Source organism: Schistocerca cancellata, chromosome 2, assembly GCF_023864275.1.
Source record: "Schistocerca cancellata isolate TAMUIC-IGC-003103 chromosome 2, iqSchCanc2.1, whole genome shotgun sequence".
In the NCBI taxonomy this organism is placed as follows: domain Eukaryota; kingdom Metazoa; phylum Arthropoda; class Insecta; order Orthoptera; family Acrididae; genus Schistocerca; species Schistocerca cancellata.
In genome coordinates this window covers 900,077,991-900,105,550 of record NC_064627.1, presented here as the reverse complement: position 1 = coordinate 900,105,550, position 27,560 = coordinate 900,077,991, and the positions used below count along the sequence as shown (strand labels likewise).

Genomic DNA, 27,560 nt, shown 5'->3' with positions numbered 1-27,560 from the left:
TGAAGGTGGCTAATGGGAAATATGTAAAACCTACTGGAAGATGTGTCATTCATGTGAGTATAAGTGGTCGTACACAGCCCTTAGAATTCATTGTCTTACAAGAATGTATGCATGATGTCATTCTCGGGTGGGACTTTTTTGAAAGCTTCTCAGGCAATTATAGATTGTGGTTGCTCGAAGATTATGCTAGATGAGATGAGATGAGATGAGATGCTGTGGACAGGAAGTTGCTCATCTGAGTGTGTGGAGACTACGTGTGCCTGATGAAGTGATCATTCCTGCAGTCAGCGCTAGAAAGGTAACTATCATATTTCATGCCATGTATCGACCAAGGATCTTGTAATTGAATGTAAGAGAAGCATACCACTGAAGAATAACTTGGTCATCCCAGCCTGTGTCATTTCATTTAAGAATGGATTTGGTGAATTTTGGATACTTAATTGTCGCCGAGAACCGCAGATCCTTCCAAGACGCATGTGCGTAGCAAACACTGAGCCGTTAATTGCCGAACAGCTGAGCATCATAGAAAACTCTCGTGCCGAGTCTGTGGGCGAAATTTGCGCTACCACTACGAGACAAGATCTTCTAGCTTGACTATCACCAGATCTCACTAAGGAACAACAGAAGAAGCTACTTGCCATTCTTCAAGAGTTCTCTTAATGCTTCAAACCACAGGCGAAGAGCAAATTAGACAAATTGACAGTGAAGCACTGGATTAGCACTGGAGACCATCAACCAATAAGCCAGAGAGCATACCGTGTGTCAGCAGTGGAACGTCTAACAATTTGTGACGAGCTAGAGAAAATGATGAAGAATGACATCGTTCATCCTTCGCAGAGCTCATGGTCATCACCGGTGGTTCTCGTCTGGAAGAAGGATGGCAATTGGCGCTTTTGTGTTGATTACAGGAAGTTTAATAAGATAACTAAAAAGGACATTTACCCCCTTCCACGAATTGATGATACATTAGATTGTCTGATGGGGGCTAAGTTTTTCTCAACCATGGACATGTACTCGGGATACTGGCAAATTGAAGTAGATGAGACTGATCGTGAGAAAACTGCATTCATCACCCCTGAGGGCCTGTATGAGTTTAAGGTCATGCCGTTTGGTTTGTGTAATGCACCAGCAACTTTTGAACGGATGATGGATAATCTTCTAAGTCTTTGTTATTTAGACGACATTATAATGTTCTCAGAGACATTTAATGAACAAATAAAAATACTGAAGGCCGTTCTTAAGTGTCTCCAACAAGACAGACTGAAACTTAATCCAAGAAAGTGTCTCTTTGGACCAAAAGAAATCAAAATAGTTGGGCATCGTGAGTCAAATGAAGTGTGTGGCCAGACCCAGAAAAGGTGAGATCTATAACGGAATTTCCTATTCCTAAAAGTATTAGAGATGTGAGAAGCTTCCTTGGATTATGTTCCTATTACTGTCGTTTTATCAAAGACTTTTGTGTCAAAAGCCAGGCCACTCCAAGAGTTGTTAAATGCCGATGCTATATTTATCTGGGGTAGTGCTCAACAAGATTCTTTCAATGTACTGCGAAAAGCTCTGACGACTGACCCTCTACTTGGTCTGTATGATGAGAGAGCACCTACAGAACTACACACAGATGCCAGTGGGTATGGGATCAGTGCTGTTCTGGTACAAATTTCGGATGGAAAAGTGAAGGCTATAGCCTATGCTTCTAGGACACTTACAAAAGCTGAGAGAGACTACTCAACTACAGAAAGAGAATGTTTTGCTATGATCTGGGCCATGTGCAAATTTCAACAGTATCTCTATGAAAGGCCATTCACAGTTGTTACAGACCATCATTCACGTTGTTGGTTGATAGGTCTTAAGGATCCAACAGGATGACTTGCCAGGTGGGCACTACGTCTTCAAGAGTATGACATTACCATAGTGTACAAAAGTGGAAGAAAACACCTAGATGCCTACTGTCTCTCGAGAAACTCTGTGCAAGACCATCAAGACTTTTATGAAGATAGTGACTGTCTCGCTGCACTCCAGGATCTCTCTGCTGTGCAGAAGGAGGACACCAAGATATCTCAAATTATGCTTGCCTTAAATTGGTCAGAGGATTTGAAAGGACAGTTTAAGGTAGTTAATGGATTACTTTGCAAGAAAAACCTTGATCCGTTTGGAAAGAGGTGGCTACCAGTGATTCCTAAACACATGTGCTTAGGTGTTCTACAGAAATTCCGTGAAACATCTGAAGCCGGACGTTTAGGATTTATTAAGACATACGATATAGGACCCACAAGAGATTTTTCTGGCCAGGTTTATTTAGGAGTGTCCGTCACTATGTGTCGCACTGTCGCGAGTGCCAGAGGAGAAAGGTGGTTCCTCAGAAACCACCTGGCTGACTCAAATTCCACCAGCTGAAACGCCTTTCCAGCATGTTGGGATTGACCTCCTCGGACAACTTCTAACGTCTGATAGTGGCAATAGATGGATTATTGTTTGAACTGATTATCTGACATGCTATGCCATTACATAAGCCGTGGAAACAGCCGAAGCATTTGAGGTAGCCAAATTCATTGTGGAAGACATTGTATTAAAACACGTTGCCCCAAGGTAGTTAAGTAAGTTTTTCAAGTAAGTTTTTCAATCAAATCTTGTGACAGAGATAAACTGTTGGTGCAACATTACTCATCACATGACGACTGCCTACCATCCACAAACTAACGAGCTTACCGAATGCTTTAATAAGACCTTGGCTGACATGCTATCAATGTTCGTCAGTGTTAAGCAGAGCAACTGGGATGAGGTGCTACCTTTCGTGATGTTTGCCTACAACACCACCAAACAAGACACCACAGAATTTACGCCATTTTTTTCTGGTGCATGGGTGTGAGGCGACTATGATGATGAACAATGTGTTTCCGTTACATCCTGATGACGTGGACGACGACTGCATTGGCCAGGTGTTAACCAGAGCTGAGGAAGCTTGGCAGTTAGCTCAACTCCACATGCTGCAGGCTGAAGAAAACGATCGCTGAAGGTATGATGCGAGCCAGTGCCCTGTTGTCTACCAGCCTGGTGACCTTGTTTTGATTTTCACTCCTGTTTGGAAGGTTGGTCTCTCTGAGAAGCTCCTCAGGTACTACTTTGGACCTTATAAGGTTGTAGGAAAGTTGTCTAATGTTACTTATGAAGTTGAAGGTTTTGACCCTGACACAAGACTACGAATGATCAGAGATACGGTCCACATTCTTCAAATGAAGCCCTATAAGGATATTGCAACCCAGGGTAAATTCGGAGCTCCAGCAACAGGCAACAAGCGGAAAGGTGACGAAGAGTATAGTGGCAAAGGAAGTTCTAAGATCACCGCAAGGGCGAACATCAGTCATCGGGAGTTGGAATATGCAGGACCGATGACTCGTTCCTGGACAAGGAGGATGTAACACCGAGATGCTGTTCTCTTAAGGAGGGAGCAATGTCTCAGAAGAAGCGGAGTAGCACAGTCACCGTGGTGTAATGGTTATGATACTAGACTGCTGCATGGAGGGTTGTGAGTTCAAAACGCACCAGAACTGAAAAATTTTAGTTTTTATACTCAGTTCGAGGACATTCTAGAAGTATCCACAAATGTCAAGAATCATTGTACTGGAATGTTCTGTAACTGTATATATACCATATGTGTTCAGGCCGGAGGCAGTTCGCTCCACGCTCTTGTATGTGCAAGTGCTGCATAAACCTTCGTTAAGTGAAGTTAGTGTTTGTCATTCATCTAATTACACCTTCTTCTATGTGACAATATGTTGTGGAATTTGCCAAGAGGAGCATGATGCATGTGTTTAACACATTCTCCAATAAGAAAATAAACAGATAATGGAATTGGCAAGGACAGAATGGAACTAAAAACGAAACTGTCTATATTTTCTCAAGTAACAGAGAAATTGTATACAAAAGCAAAGAGGAAAAAAAATTTTAAAAGGAAGAAGGTAGCTATTTAAGAGAACATTTGAGTTTCAAGCAAACAATAATATTAACATGATAGAATCTGCTGTATAAAATAAAACTGTTCTGAAGTGACAACGAAAGGTTGTGAGAAGGTAACTAACATTATTGAAAATAATGAGAATATGAAGAAAACAAAACAAACTGCCGGATGCTCTGGACAATGCATGGCCATGAATGCTTTGCCTGCATCGTGATGTATCCAAGGTGACCCGCACGCTTGGTGGTAGCGTGCCAGCCTTCCGCTCTGGGGGCAAATCTGCCAGGGTCCTGATACATCCGTTGTAGCTTCATGATAAGACTTATCAAACTAACCCATTAACAGCTGTTAGTTCATATACAGGAAGTCTTTTACAAATTGTGTCAGCCTTGAAAAGGCCTTTTTTGTAGCTAGGACATTGTTCACTTAAAGCAGGTGCTCGAACTGGCGACACTCTGACGTGACACGAGCTCGGTAATGTCGAACGGTGTTTTGCCGAACACTTTCAAAGATTCCTGGCTTTGCTCTGATGTGATTGGCAGCATGTTGAATGTGATCCATTAATTTCTCTTTGTTTCTTAGCGATTTGCATCCAAGTGGATGAACTAGAACCTTGAAGGATCCCCACTGGAAAAAGTCTGGTGGTGCGAGGCTTGGTGATCACAGGGACCATGTCCTTCGAGCACCTCTGCCAATTACCCAGCCATCGAAGAGTTCATTTAAATATCAGTGCACAGCACAACGTTTATGTGTGGGTGGGGGGCAACCCATCATGCTGTAACCACACGTGTAGCCATATGTCCAGGGGAATATCTTCCAGCAGGCAGTTTCTTGCAAAAACTGAAGGTAATTTCTCCCAGTAAGTTGAGGAGGTAGACGGACTGGCCCAATCAGATGGTCACCCACAATGCCTGCCCAAATTGTTCCTGGTGTCGGTGGACATACGTGACGTGAGGATTTCCCCTTGCCCAGTAATGACCGTTTCAAGTGTTGTAAAGGCCATGCCGATGGAAGGTGCACTCATTGGTAAACAACACAATGGCAGGGAAGTCGGGATCTCATGCAGCACATAGCAGAAACCACTGGCAAAACCCTAGCCTGTGTTCATAGTTCACCACAGGATTTAGGTCTTGGGCAGGGTGGAAACTAAATGGATACTGGCCATCATCCCTCAAAACCTCCCAGACTCACCAGTGAGTGATCCCTATGTCATGTCCAGCCACTCGAGTACTTGTTGTAGGTGCTTCCTCGAAGTGCTCAAGAACAGTCTCTTCAGATGCAGCATCCTGTTGTGTTCGAGGTCTTCCAGCATCACCATGATATCCCGCTATTCAGCATGTTTTGCCAACTCGCCGGTGAATTGCTGTAAATGTTTCCGGGTGTGAGTGGCTTCTTTCTGGGTGCCGTTCCTCATATGACCTTCCAGCTTCATGCACATTACCATTGGCTAGCCCATAAACGAAAACCATATCTCATTGTTCTTCAAACAAATACTGTGCCGCCATGCTTACTGTTTGACCAAATCGCAGGTGATGTGTGTGCTCCGAAGTGAAGCATACATGTGAATGCATTTGACGTGAGGTGGAGACAAACAACAAGATCTTTTATGACAAGTGTGCTTATCACGTTGGGGCAGTGATGAGGCGAGGGACATTTGAATTTGACATATACGTATCGACAATAAATTATCACTATACAACTTAGTACTAGTTGTGTTTACGTCAGATGAATGTAACCTAGTAAATTGTAAGTAAAGCTACTACTTTTAAAAAGGCTGCTACTTCCTCAATTAGATTAAATAGCTGCCATTTATCTTCTATATGTAGCTTAATATGTACTCGATTACATGATATTTTTCAAATAAAACTGTTGCCTGGATCTTAAACAACAGAGATCCTTTTTAAGAGCCTACTACTTATCCTGCTGCTGTTACCAGCCTGCAGCTAGCAGGAGTTTTCAATACCTGAATTTTGATAACTGGCCAATTTTCGGAAGTAGTGGCCAATAAAGTATATTTTTAATTTTTTGTGGAATAATCAAGGGTTCTTGATTCCTTGCTTCGTGTTAGATGGGAACATGATGAACACATTTACACCAAAGATCATAATTCCTCTCAGGTCCTAGACAAGAAGACTTGAAGTCCCTAGAAGTCAGTTTCTTATAAATTGTGTGTCCCAATGTTCCCTCTTCTTTGCACTGAATGAAAACATCAAAGAATGGAAAACATCCCTGCTTTTCAGTTACCAATGACAATTGAATATTTCCATGTATGCAATATAGATGCTTCAAAATCCCTGGAACATATCTTCAGGATGTGCGCACAGTGCAAATGTGTCATCAATATAGCTCCAAAATAGTATTCATTTCAAACTAGCTGATTCCAGTGACTTTCCTCAAAGTAAAAAAAAATTAAAAATTAAAAAAAATTATCAGATAAAAATAACTCAAGCAAAATCATGTTTGAACAAGCTGTTCACATTGCTTCAGGCAAACGCTGGAATGGTTCCTTTCAAAGGACACAGCCAATTGCATTCCCCATATTTCCCTAATCCAAGCTTGTGCTCCATCTCTAATGACTTCTTTGTCGATGGGAAATTAAACACTAATCTCCTTTTTCTAATCTCCTCTTCCTTAAACAAGCTGTATAACTCATATGGATTTGTATTACATGCAAATAGCTACCACCACCCTTACTGTATGAGGGATGTTCTCAGAACTTTCTTTCACAGTGCACATAGCAGCACTAAAGGGAAAGATGTGCTGATGAGCTTTTGTATTTAAAAGGAGTTTTTGAAGCAATGTTGACTCTCCACAACAGATATGTAAGGTGATATTAATGAAATCTAAGGTAGACTTAAGAAGTGAGAAATATAAAATAAAGGAATTTGAATCCGTGGCTTTCCCACTGTATGCGGGAATCCTGTAGTCATCCACTCCAAGCACAAAGTGAAAGTGATTTTTTGCCCTGCACTGAAGACAGCAGTCATTTTGGGTTCTGTCAAGGATGGTTTGATGTTAATCAAGGCTGCAGCTTACCAAGGCCGCAGCTTACAAGATCCCCCATGAGTGTATCCTTTCATATATTTGACAGACTGTGCATGATCCATGAAAGGTGCATAGAACACCAAAAATCAAATCCAGTTCTTGTAGCCCAATAAATCAACTGTGGCAAAGCACTGATTTGACAGTGGTCACTGTATGTGGTATAATAATGTCAAAATTTAAGCATCAACTTCATCTTTTTGAGACTTGATCATGAAGAAAGCAGTAGAAATTCATTAGACACAAAATTTCATTAACAGATATAAAGGTTTCACCCTGGACCAAACATGGAGTTTGGCACTTTCGTTAATAAACTCTTAAGGACATTGTTACAGTATAGCAACTAACAAAATATCGATATCCCAGCATTAATCTACTAACTAACCATACATTCAGTTTATGCACTGATCTTTGCCACCGAATGACATCTCTGCCACTGGTGTATCTGAGGCTGCATGTGAAATGGTGTTGTCTGCATGTTTAAAAGGCCAGAACAAGTACTGTAGCTTCAGTCCATTGGCTTCTCATAAGATGGCTGAAAGCTGTATGACTAAAATATCAGGTGAATAATCAAGATTTCAGCAGTTGCACATTCAGATTTTAAAGGATCATTCATTTTGACACAAAAACTTGAGGATGTATACCTACCTATTGCTGATGACATTGCACTGCTTGTGGTAACCTGCAACAACAAATGGAAGAGCTTACTAGAGATTGATTGAAAGTTGCCATGAAAATCAATTATAAAGAGACTAAAACAATGTACAGTCATTATATCAAGTATAGAATTGTACAAATTAAAAATGAAGTGAGACAATTACTAAATGGACAGCAAAAGCAATAAACAGAAGAGCAACAGTGACCTTGAATATTTTGACCAACTACACACAATTTTCAAAACAAAAATTCCAGTGCGTTTGAAAAGGGAAGTTTTGAGACATTGACTTTATATGAGTAAAACATTCAAAATTGGCTTTTTATGAGCAAAACATTCAAAATTGACTTTTTATGAGTAAAACATTCAAAACCTGAATGTCATTTAGTGAGCATTGATTAGATGCATGTTTGAAAGTATTTATAAGAACAGGAAAGCAAACAGATGGATCAGGGAACAAGCTGGAGTTGGAGGCTTGATTATGACTGAAATTGAAATGAAATGCTGGTGGGTGGGACAAGTATCCAGGTGAATTGAGATGTTGACCTAATGGAAGGTGGGTAGATAACCTTACAAAATATGCAAAAATGCATGTATGTGTGTAGCCAAGGACTGTAATGCATGTAAAAGTGTGGGTACTTCCTTGCATCTTGTACTTGGATTCGGGAGGCACAATTCGTAGAACAGTTGATGGAATCACTAAAAGTAAAAAGTAGAAATCCTAGCTTTCAGAACTACACATTCCTTCATCAGGGAGAAAAGAGAGATGATTGGAAAAGGTTGGGAGACAAAGATGTAGGAGAAGACAGTGAAGAGGTTGGTCAAAGACTGTATGTTGGTAAAAGCTTTGCCAACTTCATTTCCACGGCAATGAAAGAAACAGAGTGAGAAGTAAAAATGGATTAAAAGAAGAAGAGAAGTGGAAAGTGGAAAGAACAAAGCAATTAGAGATAGAAAATAATGAAAAAACAGGGAGCAAAAAAGTTTTACTTCTCTCTCTGCCTCTTCTGTCATCTTTCAATTGTATTTGACACAGTATGTATGAATTTACTGTCTTTACCACCTAATCTCTCTAGCACCTTGTCCATGATCCTGGCCTGCCCTTATCCTCGGAACAGATGGATCTCTTTTTTTTAAAAAAAAATAAAAAGAAAAAAAAGAAAAGCATTTCCAGTCTTTCCAACCAATCTCTCTTACCACTCTAGTAACACGTTGTTCTTAAAGCTAGAATTAATGTTTTCTGCATTAAGACTTTCTATCAGAAGTACTATGAACTGTGTCTTCTGAAAGTGAGTACCAGCTAACCATTTTTTCTTATAAATTTACACAAAACTACAACTGTATCTTTAGCTTACAGTGAAGTACTGAATTAATATTTTGGTACAGTCTTCATTATTCCCCTGCATTAAAAATCCTGAATCACGTAGACACGAAATCATGGATTAGTTTTTGTAATAAAATACCTTTGGCCCTTGGAATCCATACATCTCATTTAAATGTGTGTGTGTGTGTGTGTGTGTGTGTGTGTGTGTGTGTGTGTGTGTGTAGGGGGGCGGGGGGGGGGGGGGGGGGGGGGGTGCGAGCGTGCCGCCCTCCAAAAGCACTGGACCAATTTCAACTGACCAACAGGAATTACATGCATTGATCAAAAATGAAAGTGCACTGAGAATGGCTAGTTTCTAGCTGAAATCTAGATCTGCCGATAAAATTTAAAAAGGAAGACTGATAGCTGAAATCTATTATTTACAAGTCAGTATAACAGTCGCCGAGTGCAACAGCCTTCTGAATGGAAGGGAACCTGATGATATGTATATATTACTGCCAGGCGACACTTCTAAGATGAGTGGGGGTTAAGGGCAAGTTGAAAAATCCTCCAGTGGGTGGATTCCCAGACTTTATTCATCCAGTATTTGAGAACGAGAGCACTCAGTGACTTGCAACACACTCTAAACATAACTTCAAACCTATGCAAAAAAAAAAAAAAAAATCTCATTGACAACTGATATGGAATGATGAAAGGAAAAACGTTTTATGACTTTTCTGTTGTTCATGCAGCAGAACTACCACCTGAGACATGACATTATAATTTATTACTTCATTACTACTTACAGTATTCACAAAACATTTTGCGGACAGTATACACATATACCAGCAAATGTAAGTGCAAAATCATATCATTGTGTGATGCATAGTTCAGGAGATGTGATGTCATAAGCAATGAGATGCATTGAAATTTGCAACATCATGTATGACATTCAAATTATTAGTTTCTTGCTACTAAGTGTATTCGGAATGAGTTTTGCAGACAGTATCCACATATGCTGCTGAATGTACCTACAATATTATATCATTGTACGACAAATAGTCCAGGTTGTATGATGTCGCGAACATTAAGCACAGTGCCAGACGCTGCTTGCATGTTATGGGCTTGGATGCACAGTTGTAAATAGGTACTTGAGCAGCACAGGGCTTCTCCCCTGGTTTGTCAATAAAACAGTTGTGTGCATAGTCATGGAACAAGAAACTGCCATAACATTCGTATATTTCACATCTGAACGTTTTCTTGTCATAAGTGTCATACATAGCAGTGTGCAATTGCACAACAACCTAGTAGACACCCTCAGAATGGTAAAGCATGAAAACCTGTTTAAAATGGAAACCAAACTTATTTATGTTTGAAGTATAGTTATTTATAGACTTGCTGTTGATGTACCTGTTTAAAAAGAATCTAAGTTGATGTACAATTGCCCTATATCTTTATGTATCGCAGGGTCAGATACAATTAAATAAATAAGTATAATAGTAGATTTCACACTTAATGTTAGATAATAGAAGCCACAACAATTATTTTAAAATTCTGTGAAAGCTATCTCATCAGAGTAAACACAAAGGAGATTTTTGTGTGTTACAAAATGGCTTCTAGTAGTTTATAATGTAACTGGGAAGCGCCTCTAACTGTTGAGAGCCTCCTGAAATTAATTCCAAATTAATTATTTAGTGTTGAAGTAACAGACATCAAATAGAAAGAAGTTGTTGTCCGTGAAAATAAAATGCATATGCAGAGGGCAGGAACACCATTCCAGCTGTGAAAGGAGATGTGTGGTCTAGGACGATTCATTTTGGTAGGAACTGAAAAAAATCATCCAATTTCTGTGTTAATGGCGAGTGGCACTTGACATTGCGAATGTTGTTTTTCTGGTGGTGAACCTCATTCAACATGATTTCTCGTAGTTCTCACATGCTACATTCTCAAATATGAGTGCACAAGGCATCAGTGCTGTATAGTACTGCCACCCAGGGAAGTCTGTGTTAACTCATTGTTGAACTGTAGCAGTTGTATTGAAAGGGAGGTTGTAATTATTACATTCGAGTTAGTAGGGATTGAAATGACTAGTTCTTCACACACATTCCTTTCTTAGGAAGAGAGCGTAAAGCTTTTAGAGGAATGTCTTAAGTGAAAATGAGAGAGACAGTAATTTTGATGACAATGATTTTGATGATGACAGTGATTCATTTGTAAACAATTCAAGTGAAATTATGATGAAAACAGTCCATCCTGAAGAGTTTCCAAAAATATCACCCAGTGCAAAATCTTGTAATGTAATGCTTATGTAAACATATTTGAATGAAACCACATTTTGATGTTAATTTATGCCCTGATTGTTGGACAGTGGTCTCATTGTTTCAACAAAGAGAATCTTGCAGTTCTCTGTGCGGTGCTGTTGGTGGAAGTGATTTAATTAAGAGAAGATGGAGATGTCATGTGTCAACGTTAAAAGTGGAAATGGTTAAACATCGTTGATGATGAGGGCAACTGGTAGAACATATGTGAGAAATGAAACTTATCTCATTATCTTGGAATTTATCTTCAAATGGCGGCATTATTTCTGAAATTGAAGTAAAGTGCACTGTAAGACATGAATAACATCCTTTAAATAGTAAAACTAGAAAATGGACTTGGCTCTTGAAACCTAGATCATCTAAAATAATAAGCTGTGAAACATAGCCAGAGCATCTAATCAAGGTAATGTAATAGATGTACAATAAGCAAAAGGAGAAGTAGGCTGCAGTATATCTACAAAGAGCCAACTTCAAAATGAAAACTTAAATACACAATTCATGATAGATACAATAGGTATTTTACTACATGTTGGTAGAAACTAATATATTTGATGGCATTACTCAATAATAGTTTGAAACAAAGCTTTTCATGTAACCATGGAAGAAATTTTGTGACCAAAGAGTGGTAAATTACTATGTGTTGATGAAAACAAGTGTGCGATGAAATACGCGTATGTAGTGCGACTTGTGTATCAAACAACTTAGAACCAAAGGGCATCAGAGAGTGAGTTATTTGGCTATAACTAATATAAAAAGAAGAAAAACCATTGATTAAGGTGAACTACTTTATAACACCAAAAGGGCATATACCAAAATTTTTAAAACTTTTTTCTTAAACTAACAAAGTTGTGATTGCAGACAGAGGAAACATTGTGGTTGTTGCAGTTCATGCTATGTCACAGACGTAGCAGCCAAATTCGTCCAGAATTGACTCTTTGAGAAGTCCTTACTGGCTTAAGTGAGCTACATTATCATCTTTTAAGCTTGATAAATGTGTTTGAATATGTAGTGTAAGAAAAATTAATTTGTAATGACCGTCCTCACCTCCCCATTTCCCCAAACCCATTTTAAACTACATGAACCTTATCTCATTTATATCTCTCATTGCTTACTTTGTAGGTCTTTGATAGTTATAGTTTGAAAGTTACTTTGAAAATATTGCACTGATTATATGCTTTACGTTTATTTGTAGAAGAAGAATCTCAGGAACTCGACCGCAGTTTGAAGAGGTGTGGTGAAGGAGATGTCAGTTCTGGAGTATCCTGTTTCAATGAGGTTATTCCAATATTGCAGTTTATCTGTAGCAAAATGGATGAGGCTCAAGTGTTAGTAACAAGTTTATAAACAATTTAATAGTTGATGGATGCACTGTGCTTGAAATTTAAACATTATTTTCATCCTTTACAGAGTTGGTCGTTGTGGAAACAGTGTTGTCTTTCTGCTTGAGTGCTTACACACACTTGTTTCAAGCTTGCCTCAGCAGATACACAATAACAAGCATTTTAGTACATTTTTGTGGCAGAAATTCTGTCCAGCATTAATTGCCTTTCTTGGGTCACCTCGTGTTGACAAAAACATCATATCAAGGGAAAAAGGAGGCATGAATGAAACAGAAGTTGGCCGAGGTTCAGGTTGCCTAGCTACAGCTCCAAGTTTCAACAGTTCTGAAGCAAAGACTGTTTACAGGTACTGTTTGTATGCCATAATTACTTGCAACAAGTTCAACATAATACCATAAATAATAAAACAATTGAATTTAAACAGCCTTCCTTGAGTTAATTTTAAACTGCTATATTTATGTGTTTTCACATTTCTTACTGAAAAAATAAGGGGCATAAGTAATTCTGAATATTAATTTGCTGGAACAATCAAAGCTGTATTTTAACACTCATCATTATGTAAAATTTGCATATATGGTTGCCAAGACAACACCACAGAGAGGTCATACAGTTTGCCACAGATGGACATACACACACCACAAAATACACCGAAGCGCCATAGAAACTGGTATAGACGAACATACTCAAATACAGAGATATGTAAACAGGCAGAATATGTTGCTGCAGTTGGCAATGCCTACATAAGGCAACAAGTGTCTGGTGCAGTTGTTAGAGCAGTTACTGCTGCTACAGTGGTAAGTTATCAAGATTTAAGTGAGTTGGAACATGGTGTTACAGTTGGCGAACGAGCGATGGGACACAGCATTTCCGAAGCAGTGATGAAATGGGGATTTTTCCCGTACAACCATTTCATGAGTGTACCGTGAATATCAGGAATCCGGTAAAACATCAAATCTCCAACATCGCTGCAGCTGGAAGAAGATCCTGCAAGAATGGGGCCAACAATAACTGAAGAGAATTCGTCATGACAGTACTGCAACCCTACTGCAAATTGCTGCAGATTTCAACACTGGGCCATCAACAAGTGTCACCGTGTGAACAATTCGACAAAACATCATCAATATGGGCTTTTGGAGCCGAAGGCCCTCCCATTTACCCTTGATGACTGCACAACACTAAGCTTTATGCCTCACTTGGGCTCATCAACACTGACATTGGACTGTTGATGACTGGAAACATGTTGCCGGGTCGGATGAGTCTCGTTTCAAATTGTATCGAGCAGCTGGACATGTATCAGTATGGAAACAACCTCATGAATCCATGGATCCTGCATGTCAGTTGGTGACTGTTCAAGTTTGTGGACTCTGTCATGGTGTGTGGCATGTTCAGTTGGAGCGATACAGACCCCTGATATGTCTAGATACGACTCTGAGAGGTGACACATAGGTGAGCATCCTGTCTGATCACCAGCATCCATTCATGTCCATTGTGCATTCCAATGGACTTGGGCAATTCCAGCAGGAAAATGTGACACCCCACATGTCCAGAATTACTACCGAGTGGCTCCAGGAACACACTTCTGAGTTTTAACACTTCCGCCGCCCACCAAACTCCCCAGACATGAACTTGCAACATGCTGTTCAGAAGTGATCTCCACCCCCTCGTACTCTTATGGATTTATGATCAGCCCTGCAGGATTCGTGGTGTTAGTCCCCTCCAGCACTACTTCAGACATTAGTTGAGTCCATGCCACGTCATATTGCAACACTTCTGCATGCTCGTGGGGGCCCTACACAATATTAGGCAGATGTACCAGTTTCTTTGGCTCTTCAGTATGTATATATTTCAGATTTCACTTTCTCAAGTCAAAGCATATTTTTCCACTAGCTTCTGAAATTTGTACTCTTTAAAGTGTTTGGTTAGTAAACCAACCAAAATCTCTTGCTCTATGCGAACCCTTATAAAATGTTGCTTTATATTGATGTGTTTGGTTCTGGCACTAGTGACATCACTGTTGGCTGTGTGTATAGATTGCTTGTCACAGAAAATCTTGGTGTTTTTTGTACTGATGTTGGGCTCATACTGATGTTAGGCTCTATCTCACTCATTAGAGTCCTTATCCACAATGCTTCTCAAACCACGTGTGATAAAACCATATATTCAGCTTCTACAGCAGTGCTCAAGACTACTCTTTTTTGTCTTTTGTGGGACCAGCATATAAGTCCTTACATCAATCTTAAACAAGACCCTGTAGTGGAAATCGTTTCTCTAATCCACTTCCCCAGTTTACATCATTATGACCTTTTTACTGTATCTTAACCTATAGTTTGTGGTTCTCTTACGATATTTCAATATCATTGTAATGATTTTCCAATGTTTTTCTCTTGCACTTTTGCAGAATCTTCTCACAACAACTGTGGGAAAAGTGGTTTCAGGCCTTGGAGTTGGTGACAGATACATAAAGCTACCTACTGCCTCCAAATACAGTACATTTTCATTGCACTCTACAGCTGCTTCATTGGCCACTAACTTAGCTCCTGGTTCCATCAATATGGAAGTGGGTTTTTGTTATATATACCAATATTTTTTTCAAAATTTTATCTGTGTATGACAATTAGCTTGTGCTTAACTGATCTGTCCTCCTATTTTTAACAAGCTGGATGCCCAAGTACTACTTTACCTTTCCCAAGTCAAGCATGTTAAACTTGGTTTGGAGATGTCTCTTAAAATTGTTCGTCTGTTTTTCATCTATAGTTAGAATGGAGAAATCATCCATCCATATAGCCATTATTTTGACCTCTTCTATACTCTGTCTGTAATAAATACTGGCATCTGCCTTATAGCTTGATGATGATTTCATGCCGATATATATGTTCCAGCAGTGTCCACTCTGTTTCAGTCCATCAATACTTGTCTCCAATCACCATATCTTCCTTTTTTTTCTAGACAAGATTTCCTTTCTTCTTCTGGTGGAATCACATATATTTCGTCCTCTAATTTCCCAATTCTGTAAGCTGTCTTCACGTCTATGCATGAATTAATAAATCTTCTTTTATTGGAAGGGATAAAACCTGTCTGTGTGATACCTATTTTATCACTGGCAGAAAAAGGTTTATTGTGCTCTATCCCTTTTTTTGTGAATATCCCTTGACTATTAGTTGTGATTTGTTTTTTGGTGCTACACACTCAAGATTTTTTTATGTTAAAACTCACATCATGTCTTTAATGATCTTATTCCGCTATGGCATTTCAACCCATTAAAGTGTTTGATTTTGAAAAGAATTACTCTAATTTTCTTTCCATAGCTTCTTTCCATTGTTAAGACTTCGGACTACTCACAACCTCTTCAACTGTTGTATGTTCATCATTAAATTATTGGGCTACATGCATCTCATTAGCAGTGTATTATTTAGATTTAGAGGCATGAGAAGAATGCCTTAAAATATGTTCTTCATCTTCTAGAACTTCATCCTCATGGTGTATGCCTGTGCATTCCTGACCATTTTCTTCTTCGTCTTCTTCATTTGCTTTTTATTTTTGAGAATTACATCTCTTAAACATAGTGATGGTTAAAGTGGCTGTACACTGTTGACGACTCTCTATTATTTACTTTTTATAATTCTCAAGGAATACAACATCTCTGCTGGTCAGTATCTTCTTATTCATAGGAGTCAGTAACTCTCTGAGTCTTCACAATAGTCTACAAAAATATATTTCTTAGGATTTTGGTCCCATTTTCCCCTCAATTGTTTCAGTGTCTGAACCTTAACTTCACATCCTTTGCTTGGATTTGGCTTGTTCTCTGTGCACAATTCGTAGTGTTTATATTCAGTTCAGTAAGTGATTGACTGATCAAATACATGGCTCTCGATAGCAACTCTGCCCAAAAACATTTAGGTAACACATTATGGGGGACTATAAGCAACAAGTTTATCTGAATTCATGATTTGCTAATTAGTTGCATTGGTCACAAGGTAAGTGCTTGACTGAGCCATTCCAAAAACATTCATTAGTCCACCATATTTAGTGCGTAACAGAGTGCTTGATTTTTTACGGTACGTACGCACTAGTAAACTGTACCGGTACCTCTGATGGTGTCAGGGAGAACCCAGAACCACAGATTTTGAGATCTGGTATGATAGAACTTTTGCTGGGGTTGAAGCACAATACAAAACAAATGTATTCACACTTTTAAAATGCTCAGAAAAACATTAAAATAACTTTTTTTTGTCATCAGTCTACTGACTGGTTTGATGCGGCCCGCCACGAATTCCTTTCCTGTGCTAACCTCTTCATCTCAGAGTAGCACTTGCAACCTATGTCCTCAATTATTTGCTTGACGTATTCCAATCTCTGTCTTCCTCTACAGTTTTTGCCCTCTACAGCTCCCTCTAGTACCATGGAAGTCATTCCCTCATGTCTTAGCAGATGTCCTATCATCCTGTCACTTCTCCTTGTCAGTGTTTTCCACGTGAATCTTTCCTCTCCGATTCTGCGTAGAACCTCCTCATTCCTTACCTTATCAGTCCACCTAATTTTCAACATTCGTCTATAGCACCACATCTCAAATGCTTCGATTCTCTTCTGTTCCGGTTTTCCCACAGTCCATGTTTCACTACCATACAATGCTGTACTCCAGACGTACATCCTCAGAAATTTCTTCCTCAAATTAAGGCCGGTATTTGATATTAGTAGACTTCTCTTGGCCAGAAATGCCCTTTTTGCCATTGCTAGTCTGCTTTTGATGTCCTCCTTGCTCCGTCCGTCATTGGTTATTTTACTGTGGTAGCAGAATTCCTTAACTTCATTGACTTCGTGACCATCAATCCTGATGTTAAGTTTCTCGCTGTTCTCATTTCTACTACTTCTCATTACCTTCGTCTTTCTCCGATTTACTCTCAAACCATACTGTGTACTCATTAGACTGTTCATTCCGTTCAGCAGATCATTTAATTCGTCTTCACTAATAACATGTTAAGAAGTCTTAATTTCAAAAACACGCTCTGAAAGGTCACAGTTCAGGACCGCCTCCTTTTTGTTTACATGTCAAGCACTGTCAGAATGTATCATTTTTTTAATGTATCTGTCTTGTCTACTGATCTTCACAATTGTTGTAGTAAAAAATTTTCGTTATGTACATTTTTCTGTGGTGTATTGTTCTTGGTTGGTTGGTTTCAGTTATTGTAGTAGCGAAGTATGTGCCACTGGAATCCAAATACAATCATAAATCATCTACAGAATAAACTTTTCACCTTTTTACCCATAACTGTTCTGACCCATGCTGCTGTATTTATTTCCCAATCATTACACAAGAAAACATCTTGTATTTTTACATTTTACTCTTTATGACTCCTGTATTTACCTGAAACTGGGACAACTTTGCCACATTTTTTTTCTTCAGCCTGGTTTGTTACCTACTAATGCAACAAACATTTTTGAAACCATCCTAAAATGAGTCTTGATCTCTAGTTTCATAATCTGTAGACAGATAACAACTTACTTACGTATTTATGTATTAAAAAGAGAAAAACATATTTGGCAAAGTTACCTGGCAAACAGCGCAACTTTACCAACCATGTTAAAATCAGTGAAAATCTTTTTATTGACCCTGTATGACCAGTGAAATCTGTTTCCCCACTGAATTCAAGAAATATTTCATTATGAGCCGTAGATGAAGGGCATCAAGAGGCATTCCCCAACCCCCACACAAGAGGACCTTTTCAAGGATCTCCTCCTCTTCTTCACTGCTCTGTGTAGTCTTCCACCCTGGTTTCTTTAAATGGAGATACTTTACTTTGTTTACAGTTGTTCTTCAAGGAATATTGAACTCTTTTTTGCTGCTTTTCCACTGGTCATTTGATTATTAATCCCCACAGATACAGCTAGCTGTAATGTAGTGATATTGTAATTTTGATACCTGTGTGCTCCCAGTTTGATTAAATTGAGTCTTGACATTTTTAAAAAAAATGCTTGAAAGAGGTAAGAAAGAGGCAAAATTCTATGGCGACAGAGTTGACCCCTTTTATTGAGCTTCCTGGAGAAACTTTGCCAAGTTATGTTATTGTAGTAAATATACCAATCCATTTTATTTCTTAAAGTGATTCTGAAATGTAATTATATACTACAGCATTGGAATTAGTGGACAGGGTGAGACTTTTGCAGACTACCGAAAACACGTTTCGCAAGCTGAAAGAAAAGGCACTGACAAAGAAGATGAAACAATAAATAAATGTAAAATGTGTGCCATATCCTTCGTTAATTGTTGCCTTGTGCAGTGGAAACATTGGCATCTTTATGCGCTGATCCAGGAACTTGGTAGTATGTCAACAATATTTTTATTCACAAAGTGGCAAAGTTGCTCTGCTTGACAAAGTTGTTCCAGTTTACTGTAAGTTTGATTTTCTTTCTTTTTAGTCAGTCTATCACTTGAGACTTAAATTATTAGTGGTTTTTATCTTAGATGATTGAATTTTCCTTTCAACAATCTTTATGCAGGGTTGTTTTCACTTTAATGCGTTGGTTGATGTTCTGTTTACTACTTGAATATTAAAAAACATAAGAATCATGAACTAAAATAACAAAATCGTATGGTTTAGAATATTTTTTATTTATTTCTTTGCTGTTTCTTTGGATGTCCCCATGGCAGTAATCATTAATGACTCGTGGACGATCACCACTGACATTTCTTCATGCACTTTAATTTTTTATTTTATTTTATTATTTTTTTAATGTACAGGTTCCATAGATTATTTGAACATTTTTGTGCTGAAATTATTTGGAGTGAGTCAATTTGCAATATATGTAAAGCATGGACCTTGCCATTTGTGGGGAGGCTTGGGTGCCTCAGCGATACAGATAGCTGTACTGTAGGTGCAGCCACAGTGGAGGGGTATCTGTTGAGAGGCCAGACAAACGTGTGGCTCCTGAAGAGGGGCAGCAGCCTTTTCAGTAGTTGCAGGGGCAACAGTCTGGATGATTGACTGATCTGGCCTTGTAACACTAACCGAAACGGCCTTGCTGTGCTGGTACTGTGAACGGCTGAAAGCAAGGGGAAACCACAGCTGTAATTTTTCTCAAGGGCACGCAGCTTTACTGTATGGTTAAATGATGATGGTCTCCTCGTGGGTAAAATATTCCGGAGGTAAAATAGTCCCCCATTCGGATCTCCGGGCGGGGACTTCTCAGGAGAATGTCGTTAACAGGAAAAAGAAAACTGGTATTGTACGGATCGGAGAGTGGAATGTCAGATCCCTTAATCGAGCAGGTAGGTTAGAAAATTTAAAAAGGGAAATGGATAGGTTAAAGTTGGATATAGTAGGAATTAGTGAAGTTTGGTGGCAGGAGGAACAAGACTTTTGGTCAGGTGAATACAGGGTTATAAATACAAAATCAAATAGGGGTAATGCAGTAGTAGGTTTAACAATGAATAAAAAAAAATAGGAATGTGGGTATACTACTACAGACAGCATAGTGAATGCATTATTGTTGCGAAGATAGACATGAAGACAACACCTATTACAGTAGTACAAGTTTATATGCCAACTAGCTCTGCAGATGACGAAGAAATTGATGAAATTTATGATGAGATAAAAGAGATTATTCAGATAGTGAAGGGAGACGAAAATTTAATAGTCATGGGTGACAGGAATTCGAGAGTAGGAAAAGGGAGAGAAGGAAATGTAGTAGGTGAATATGGAATGGGGGTAAGCAATGAAAGAGGAAGCCGCCTGGTAGAATTTTGCACAGAGCGTAACTTAATCATAGCTAACACTTGGTTCAAGAATCATAAAAGAAGGTTGTATACATGGAAGAGGCCTGGAGATACTGGAAGGTTTCAGATAGATTATATAATGGTAAGGCAGAGATTTAGGAACCAGGTTTTAAATTTTATGACATTTCCAGGTGCAGATGTGGACTCTGCCCACAATCTATTGGTTATGAACTGTAGATTGAAACTGAAGAAATTGCAAAATGGTGGGAATTTAAGGAGATGGGACCTGGATAAACTGACAGAATCAGAGGTTGTAGAGAGTTTCAGGGAGAGCATTAGGGAACAATTGACAAGAATGGGGGAAAGAAATACAGTAGAAACAGAATGGGTAGCTTTGAGAGATGAAATAGTGAAGGCAGCAGAGGATCAAGTAGGTAAAAAGATGAGGGCTAGTAGAAATCCTTGGGTAACAGAAGATGTATTGAATTTAATTGATGAAAGGAGAAAATATAAAAATACAGTAAAAGTAGCAAGAAGAAAGGAATACGAATTGTTCCAAAATAAGATCGACTGGAAGTGCAAAATGGCTAAGCAGGGATGTAGAGGCATATGTCACTAGAGGAAAGATGGGTACTGCCTACAGAAAAATTAAAGAGACCTTTGGAGAAAAGAGAACCACATCTATGAATATCAAGAGCTCAGATGGAAACCTAGTTCTAAGCAAAGAAGGGAAAGCAGAAAGGTTGAAGGAGTATATAGAGGGCCCATACAAGGGTGATGTACTTGAGGACAATATTATGGAAATGGAATAGGATGTAGATGAAGATACTGCGTGAAGTGTTTGACTGAGCACTGAAGGACATAAGTCGAAACAAGGCTTTGGGAGTAGACAACATTCCATTAGAACTACTGATAGCCTTGGGGGAGCCAGCCCTGACAAACTCTACCATCTGGTGAGCAAGATGTACGAGACAGGCGAAATACCCCCAGACTTTAAGAAGAGTATCATAATTCCAATCCCAAACAAAACAGGTGTCAACAGATGTGAAAATTATCAAACTATCAGTTTAATAAGTCACAGCTGCAAAAAACTAACATGAATTCTTTACAGACGAATGAAAAAACTGGTAGAAGTCGACCTCCGCGAAGATCAGTTTGGATTCTGTAGAAATGTTGGAACACATGAGGCAATACTGACCCTATGACTTATCTTAGAAGATAGATTAAGGAAAGGCAATCCTACGTTTGTAGCATTTTAAGACTTAGAGAAAGCTTTTGACAAAGTTGACTGGAATACTCTCTTTCAAATCCTGAAGGTGGCAGGGGTAAAATACAGGGAGCGAAAGCCTATTTACAATTTGTACAGAAACCAGATGGCAGTTATAAGAGTCGAGAGGCATGAAAGGGAAGCAGTGGTTGGGAAGGTAGTGAGACAGGGTTGTAGGCTGTCCCCGATGTTATTCAATCTGTATATTGAACAAGCAGTAAAGGAAACAAAACAAAAATTTGGAGTAGGTATTAAAGTCCATGGAGAAGAAATAAAAACTTTGAGGTTCGCCGATGACATTGTAATTCTGTTAGAGACAGCAAAGGACTTGGGAGAGCAGTTGAACGGAATGGACAGTGTCTTGAAAGGAGGATATAAGACGAATATCAAAAAAAGCAAAACGAGGATAATGGAATGTAGTCGAATTAAGTCGGGTGATGCTGAGGGAATTAGATTAGGAAACGAGACACTTAAAGTAATAAACGAGTTTTGCTATTTGGGGAGCAAAATAACTTATGATGGTTGAAGTAGAGAGGATATAAATTGTAGACTGGCAATGGCAAGGAAAGTGTTTCTGAAGAAGAGAAATTTGTTAACATTGAGTATAGATTTAAGTGTCAGGAAGTCGTTTCTGAAAGGATTTGTAAGGAGTGTAGCCATGTATGGAAGTGAAACATGGACGATAAATAGTTTTGACAGGAAGAGAATAGAAGCTTTCGAAATGTGGTGCTACAGAAGAGTGCTGAAGATTATATGGGTAGATCACATAACTAATGAGGAGGTATTGAATAGAATTGGGGAGAAGAGGAGTTTGTGGCACAACTTGACTAGAAGAAGGGATCAGTTTGTAGGAGATGTTCTGAGGCATCAAGGGATCATCAGTTTAGTATTGGAGGGCAGCATGGAGGGCAAAAATCATAGAGGGAGACCAAGAGATGAATACAGTTAGCAGATTGAGAAGGATGTAGGTTGCAGTAGGTACTGATAGATGAAGAAGCTTGCACAGGATAGAGTAGCATGGAGATCTGCATCAAACCAGTCTCTGGACTGAAGACCACAACAAAACAATAACAACAATTAGTTTTAGCATTAATGAACATATTTTTCAGTCGTGCTCATGCAATTACACCTAAAAATTAGCTTCTTTCATCTTCTTCTTCTTCTCCTCCTCCTCCTCCTCCTCCTCCTCCTTTTTCCTTACAGTCTTATAGACTACTGGTTTTTAAATAAAAAATTATCCTTAGAGTATGGGGATTATTCAGGAGAAATGATTTTAAGTTACATTTAAAACTTGGTTTACTACCTGTCAGACACAAGCAAATTATGCTATGTAGTTGATTCATTTTTCCCAAGACTCTCAATTGTATCAAAAGCAAAACCGATTTAATACTTCGAGCATTCAGTAATAAGCTTCTATTGTTCAAGGTTTTGTCAACGTGCACCACCCAGAAATTTGGAATAGGCCACCAAATGCTGTTCATCTGCTACATCAGTTGTTGCTAGTGGCTATTTATTGTGCAGAACTGAAAATAGTGTGTTTTATCAAAGAGTCCTTTTTCAGAGGTCAGTTGAGTAATTCTTTGAGAAGCATCAACAACAATCTCTTCTGTTGCTTCTCTCTCATGAGATTTATTATAACCCTGGCATTCATCATCTTTGTTTCCCCTCTAAACAACATCTCGCTGTGTTGGGGTATCAATGGTACTTTGCCACTTTACTCGGTCTTTCCACCATTCTTCTTCCACAATTTAGTTCCATAGTAGGTTTCTCCTTCTTAAAATTATCTTTATTGTATCAAGCCATCTTGTTCTCAGCCTTCCTCCTGGCCTCAATCGTGAACTCCATCATTCTTCTTGGTGTTCTTCCCTCTCCCATCATCTTCACATGCCCAAACCATTTTAATCAATTATTTTCAGTTTTCTCAGTCAACTTCTCCACTCCAATTTCCTACCTAACATCTTCATTTTTCACTCTTTTTCTCTCCTCGTCCTCCCTACCATACTACTCAGAAACTTCATTTCACTGTAGTGTATCCTACTCTCCTCTCTTCTAGTCATAGTCCAAGTCTCTGAGTCATAAATTAGTATGGGTGTGAAGTAAGTCTTGTATGTAGCACCAGCTTGCACCTCATTGCCACTTCCCTTCCCCACACCAAGCCCCTCACACACTGGTAAAATGTACTACTCTGTTGTATTCTTTTGCTAATTTCTGTCTCCAAACAAGCGTTTCCCATTAGTACACTTCCCAAATATTTAAAGTTGTCCACCGTTTCAATATCCCATCCCTTAATATGAATTTGTCCTTTGCCCTCTCTATCCCCTCTGATTGTCACCATGGTCTTGCTTTTCTCTACACTAAATTTCATTCCATATTTCTCGACCGTATCATTTAGGATGTCTATTTGTTTTGTACCTCCTTACTGCTTGTTCCCCACACCACAATATCATCCGCAAGTAGTATCAGCTTCATCTCCCTTCTTTCGTCTCTGTGACTATTTCATCCACTACCATTATAAATAGTAGTGGTGATATCACACTTCCTTGTCTTAGTCCCGTAACATTCGTAAATCATTCATTTCTTCCAACTGGTGTCTGCACACAACTAGAGCTTTTTTCATACATTTCGTGGATGACTTCAAGTGTTCGCTTTCCAACTCCCTTTCTCTTAAAAGGTTGCCCATACCATTTCCCTGGGAACACTGTCATATGCTTTCACTAGGTCGAGAAATGTCGTCACCAGATCTTTTCCATACTCCCAGTGGCTATCCATCAACTGTCTCATACTAAAGATTGGATTTACTGTTGATCTACCATGACGAAAGCCATACTGCTCCTATTCTAACTGCCCTTCCACTTTTTCTCTCACTCTTCTTTCTAGTATCCTCTCCATTATTTTTGCTACTTGGCATATAGTGTGACCTCTTGATAGTTGTCACATACTTTCCTGTCACCCTTCTTGAAAACTGGGATTATTATTCCCTTTCCCCATTCTTCAGGTACACATTTTTGGGTCCAAATGCATGTTATTAGTCTATATAGCCACTGTAGCCCAACTGGTCCAGCTGCCTTTATGATCTCCACAGTAATTTCATCTATCCCAGGTGCCTTTGCTGCTATCATTTTTCTCAGAGCTAATTCCACTTCCAACATCATTATATCCTCCTCTTCTTCCAGACCCCCCGCCCCCCTGCCGTACTTCTATTCCCTTTTCATTGCCATTCTTCACATTTAGTAATTTATTGAAGTACTCTTTCCATCTTTTCCTTATCTCCTCTGGTTGCATTAATAGCTCTCCGCTTTCCTCTTTCACTGGCTTTGTGTAGGCCTATGTTTTTTCCTTCCTCATACTCTTTGTAATTCCATGTATCATCCTCTTACCACTAGTAACATCTTTTTCCAACTCTCGGGTGAATTTCTCCCAGCTTTTCCTCTTTTCTTCTGCTACCATTTTCTTATGCTTATTTTTACTATCCTGGTATTTCCTCTTACTTTCAGCTGTTCGGTCTCTGTTCCATTCATGCCAGGCTTTCTTCTTTTCTTTTACTGCCTCCTTCACCCTCTATACCACCCTCTATACCATATCTCCTTTTCCTTTACCCTTCCGGACACCCTGCCCGTTCCTCTTCAATATTGCCATACTCAGTGTTAGGGATTTTACGCTTAAGTAATTTTTCTTGTAGTTAGCATTGTCTGCAGAAAGTACTGATTCTGGTTGTTAATGTTAAGTGGAAGGTTATTGACATGTTTGAGAAATAGGAGTAGAACCATAATTGAACCCTATGGGTCTCCCTTTGTGATGTCTCCCCAATCACTAAAACTATCTACCTTTCCAACATTGTTTGAATCACCCAGTGCAATTTTTGGTGTTCTGTTTGTTAAGTATGAATCACACCAGTTGTTTTTAAAACCATCAGTTCCACAAAACTTAAGTTTTTTAAAGAGAGGAACAGGATCTATACAATCATATGCTTTGGAAGGATCATAAAAATACCACCTGAAAATATTCTATAATTTAAGGCTAGTAATATATGGCGAGTGAATGTGTAAATAGCATCCTTAGTCAGGCAACCTTTCTGGAATCCAGACTGTGATCTGCTAAGTAAATTCTTTAAAAATGTGAGATTACTCTTGAGTTCACTACATTTTTCAAATATTTTGAAAAAAGACATGAGTAGGGGAATTATATGATAATTGTTTAAGTCTTTCTCATCACTTTTCTTATAAAGAGATTTAACAGATGCACATTTTAAGCCGTCAGAGCCAGTGATGCTTTGCATGTATCACAAAGGACATTACTTATTAAGTTACAACACATCTTCAGGAGAGCTTCTGTCAAGTTTGGAAGGTAGGAGACGATGTACTGGCAGAATTGAAGCTGTGAGAACGGATCATGAATTGTGTTTGGGTAGCTCAGTCGGTAGAGTACTTGCCCGTGAAAGGCAAAAGTCCCGAGTTCGAGTCTTGGGGCTGGCACACAGTTTTAATCTGCCAGAGAGTTTCAGATTAGTGCACACTCTGCTGCAGAGTGAAAATTTCATTCTGGAAACTATTCAGAATTTTGTTTGAAATTCCAGAAAGGGCATATGAGCTTCTCTTTTTTAGAAGTTTTAGAATTCAGTTAATTTCATTGAAGGATGCTGGCACTACTTCTAATTGCTTAAACTTTGTGGAATGACATTTGGAATATATTCCTTTGATTTTTCAACTGAACCATTTACTCCAATTTTTACTGTTACATTTAGAAAGTGATTGTTAAAAATACCTGCAGCTTGTCAAGTATGAGTTGCAGCACTGTCATTTAGTTTACTTCTGATGGTGTCTTGTGCAGTGAATTGTTGTACTGCCCCCCATTTCAAAATGTTCCATATAGCCTTAATCTTCTTATCTGCATTACTTATTTGTCAGAATATGCATATTTTTGGACTTTTAATGCCTTTCCTTAAAATATTACACTATATTTTGTCTAACGGAGGTAATGTTGCATCATGACCTTTTGCTCGCGTATCATGTCATTTCTGGAAACCCAGAATCTTTTCTGTAGGAATCAACATGGATTCCGGAAACAGCGATCGTGTGAGACCCAACTCGCTTTATTTGTTCATGAGACCCAGAAAATATTAGATACAGGCTCCCAGATAGATGCCATTTTCCTTGACTTCTGGAAGGTGTTCGATACAGTTCCGCACTGTTGCCTGATAAACAAAGTAAGAGCCTACGGAATATCAGACCAGCTGTGTGGCTGGATTGAAGAATTTTTAGCAAACAGAACACAGCATGTTGTTCTCGATGGAGAGACGTCTACAGATGTTAAAGTAACCTCCGGCATGCCACAGGGGGAGTGTTATGGGTCCATTGCTTTTCACAATATATATAAATGACCTAGTAGATAGTGTCAGAAGTTCCATGCGGCTTTTCGCTGATGGTGCTGTAGTATACAAAGAAGTTGCAGCATTAGAAAATTGCAGCGAAATGCAGGAAGATCTGCAGTGGATAGGCACTTGGTGCGGGGAGTGGCAACTGACCCTTAACATAGACAAATGTAATGTCTTGTGAATACATAGAAAGAAGGATTCTTTAGCGGAACAAACACTGGTAGCAGTTACTTCTGTACAATATTTGGAAGTATGCGTGCGGAACGATTTGAAGTGGAATGATCATATAAAATTAATTGTTGGTAAGGCGGGTGCCAGGTTGAGATTCATTGGGAGAGTCCTTAGAAAATGCAGTCCAACAACAAAGGAGGTGGTTTACAAAACGCTCGTTCGACCTATACTTGAGTATTGCTCATCAGTGTGGGATCCATAGCAGGTCGGGTTGACAGAGGAGATAGAGAAGATCCAAAGAAGAGCGGCGCGTTTCGTCACAGGGTTATTTGGTAAGCGTTACGGAGATGTTTAGCAAACTCAAGTGGCAGACTCTGCAAGAGAGGCGCTCTGCATCACGGTGTAGCTTGCTGTCCAGGTTTCGAGAGGG

At 39.1% G+C, this 27,560-nt stretch overlaps 1 protein-coding gene across 1 annotated transcript in view; it reads left to right on the top strand.

Moving 5' to 3' along the window:
- Positions 1 to 27,560, top strand: part of LOC126162838 (brefeldin A-inhibited guanine nucleotide-exchange protein 3) — a 294,784-nt gene that overhangs the window by 35,230 nt on the left and 231,994 nt on the right. Inside the window, exons 5-6 of the mRNA XM_049919600.1 lie at positions 12,463 to 12,595; positions 12,678 to 12,965. Coding sequence (XP_049775557.1) covers positions 12,463 to 12,595; positions 12,678 to 12,965 — 421 coding nt within the window. The remainder of the gene's footprint in view (positions 1 to 12,462; positions 12,596 to 12,677; positions 12,966 to 27,560) is intronic.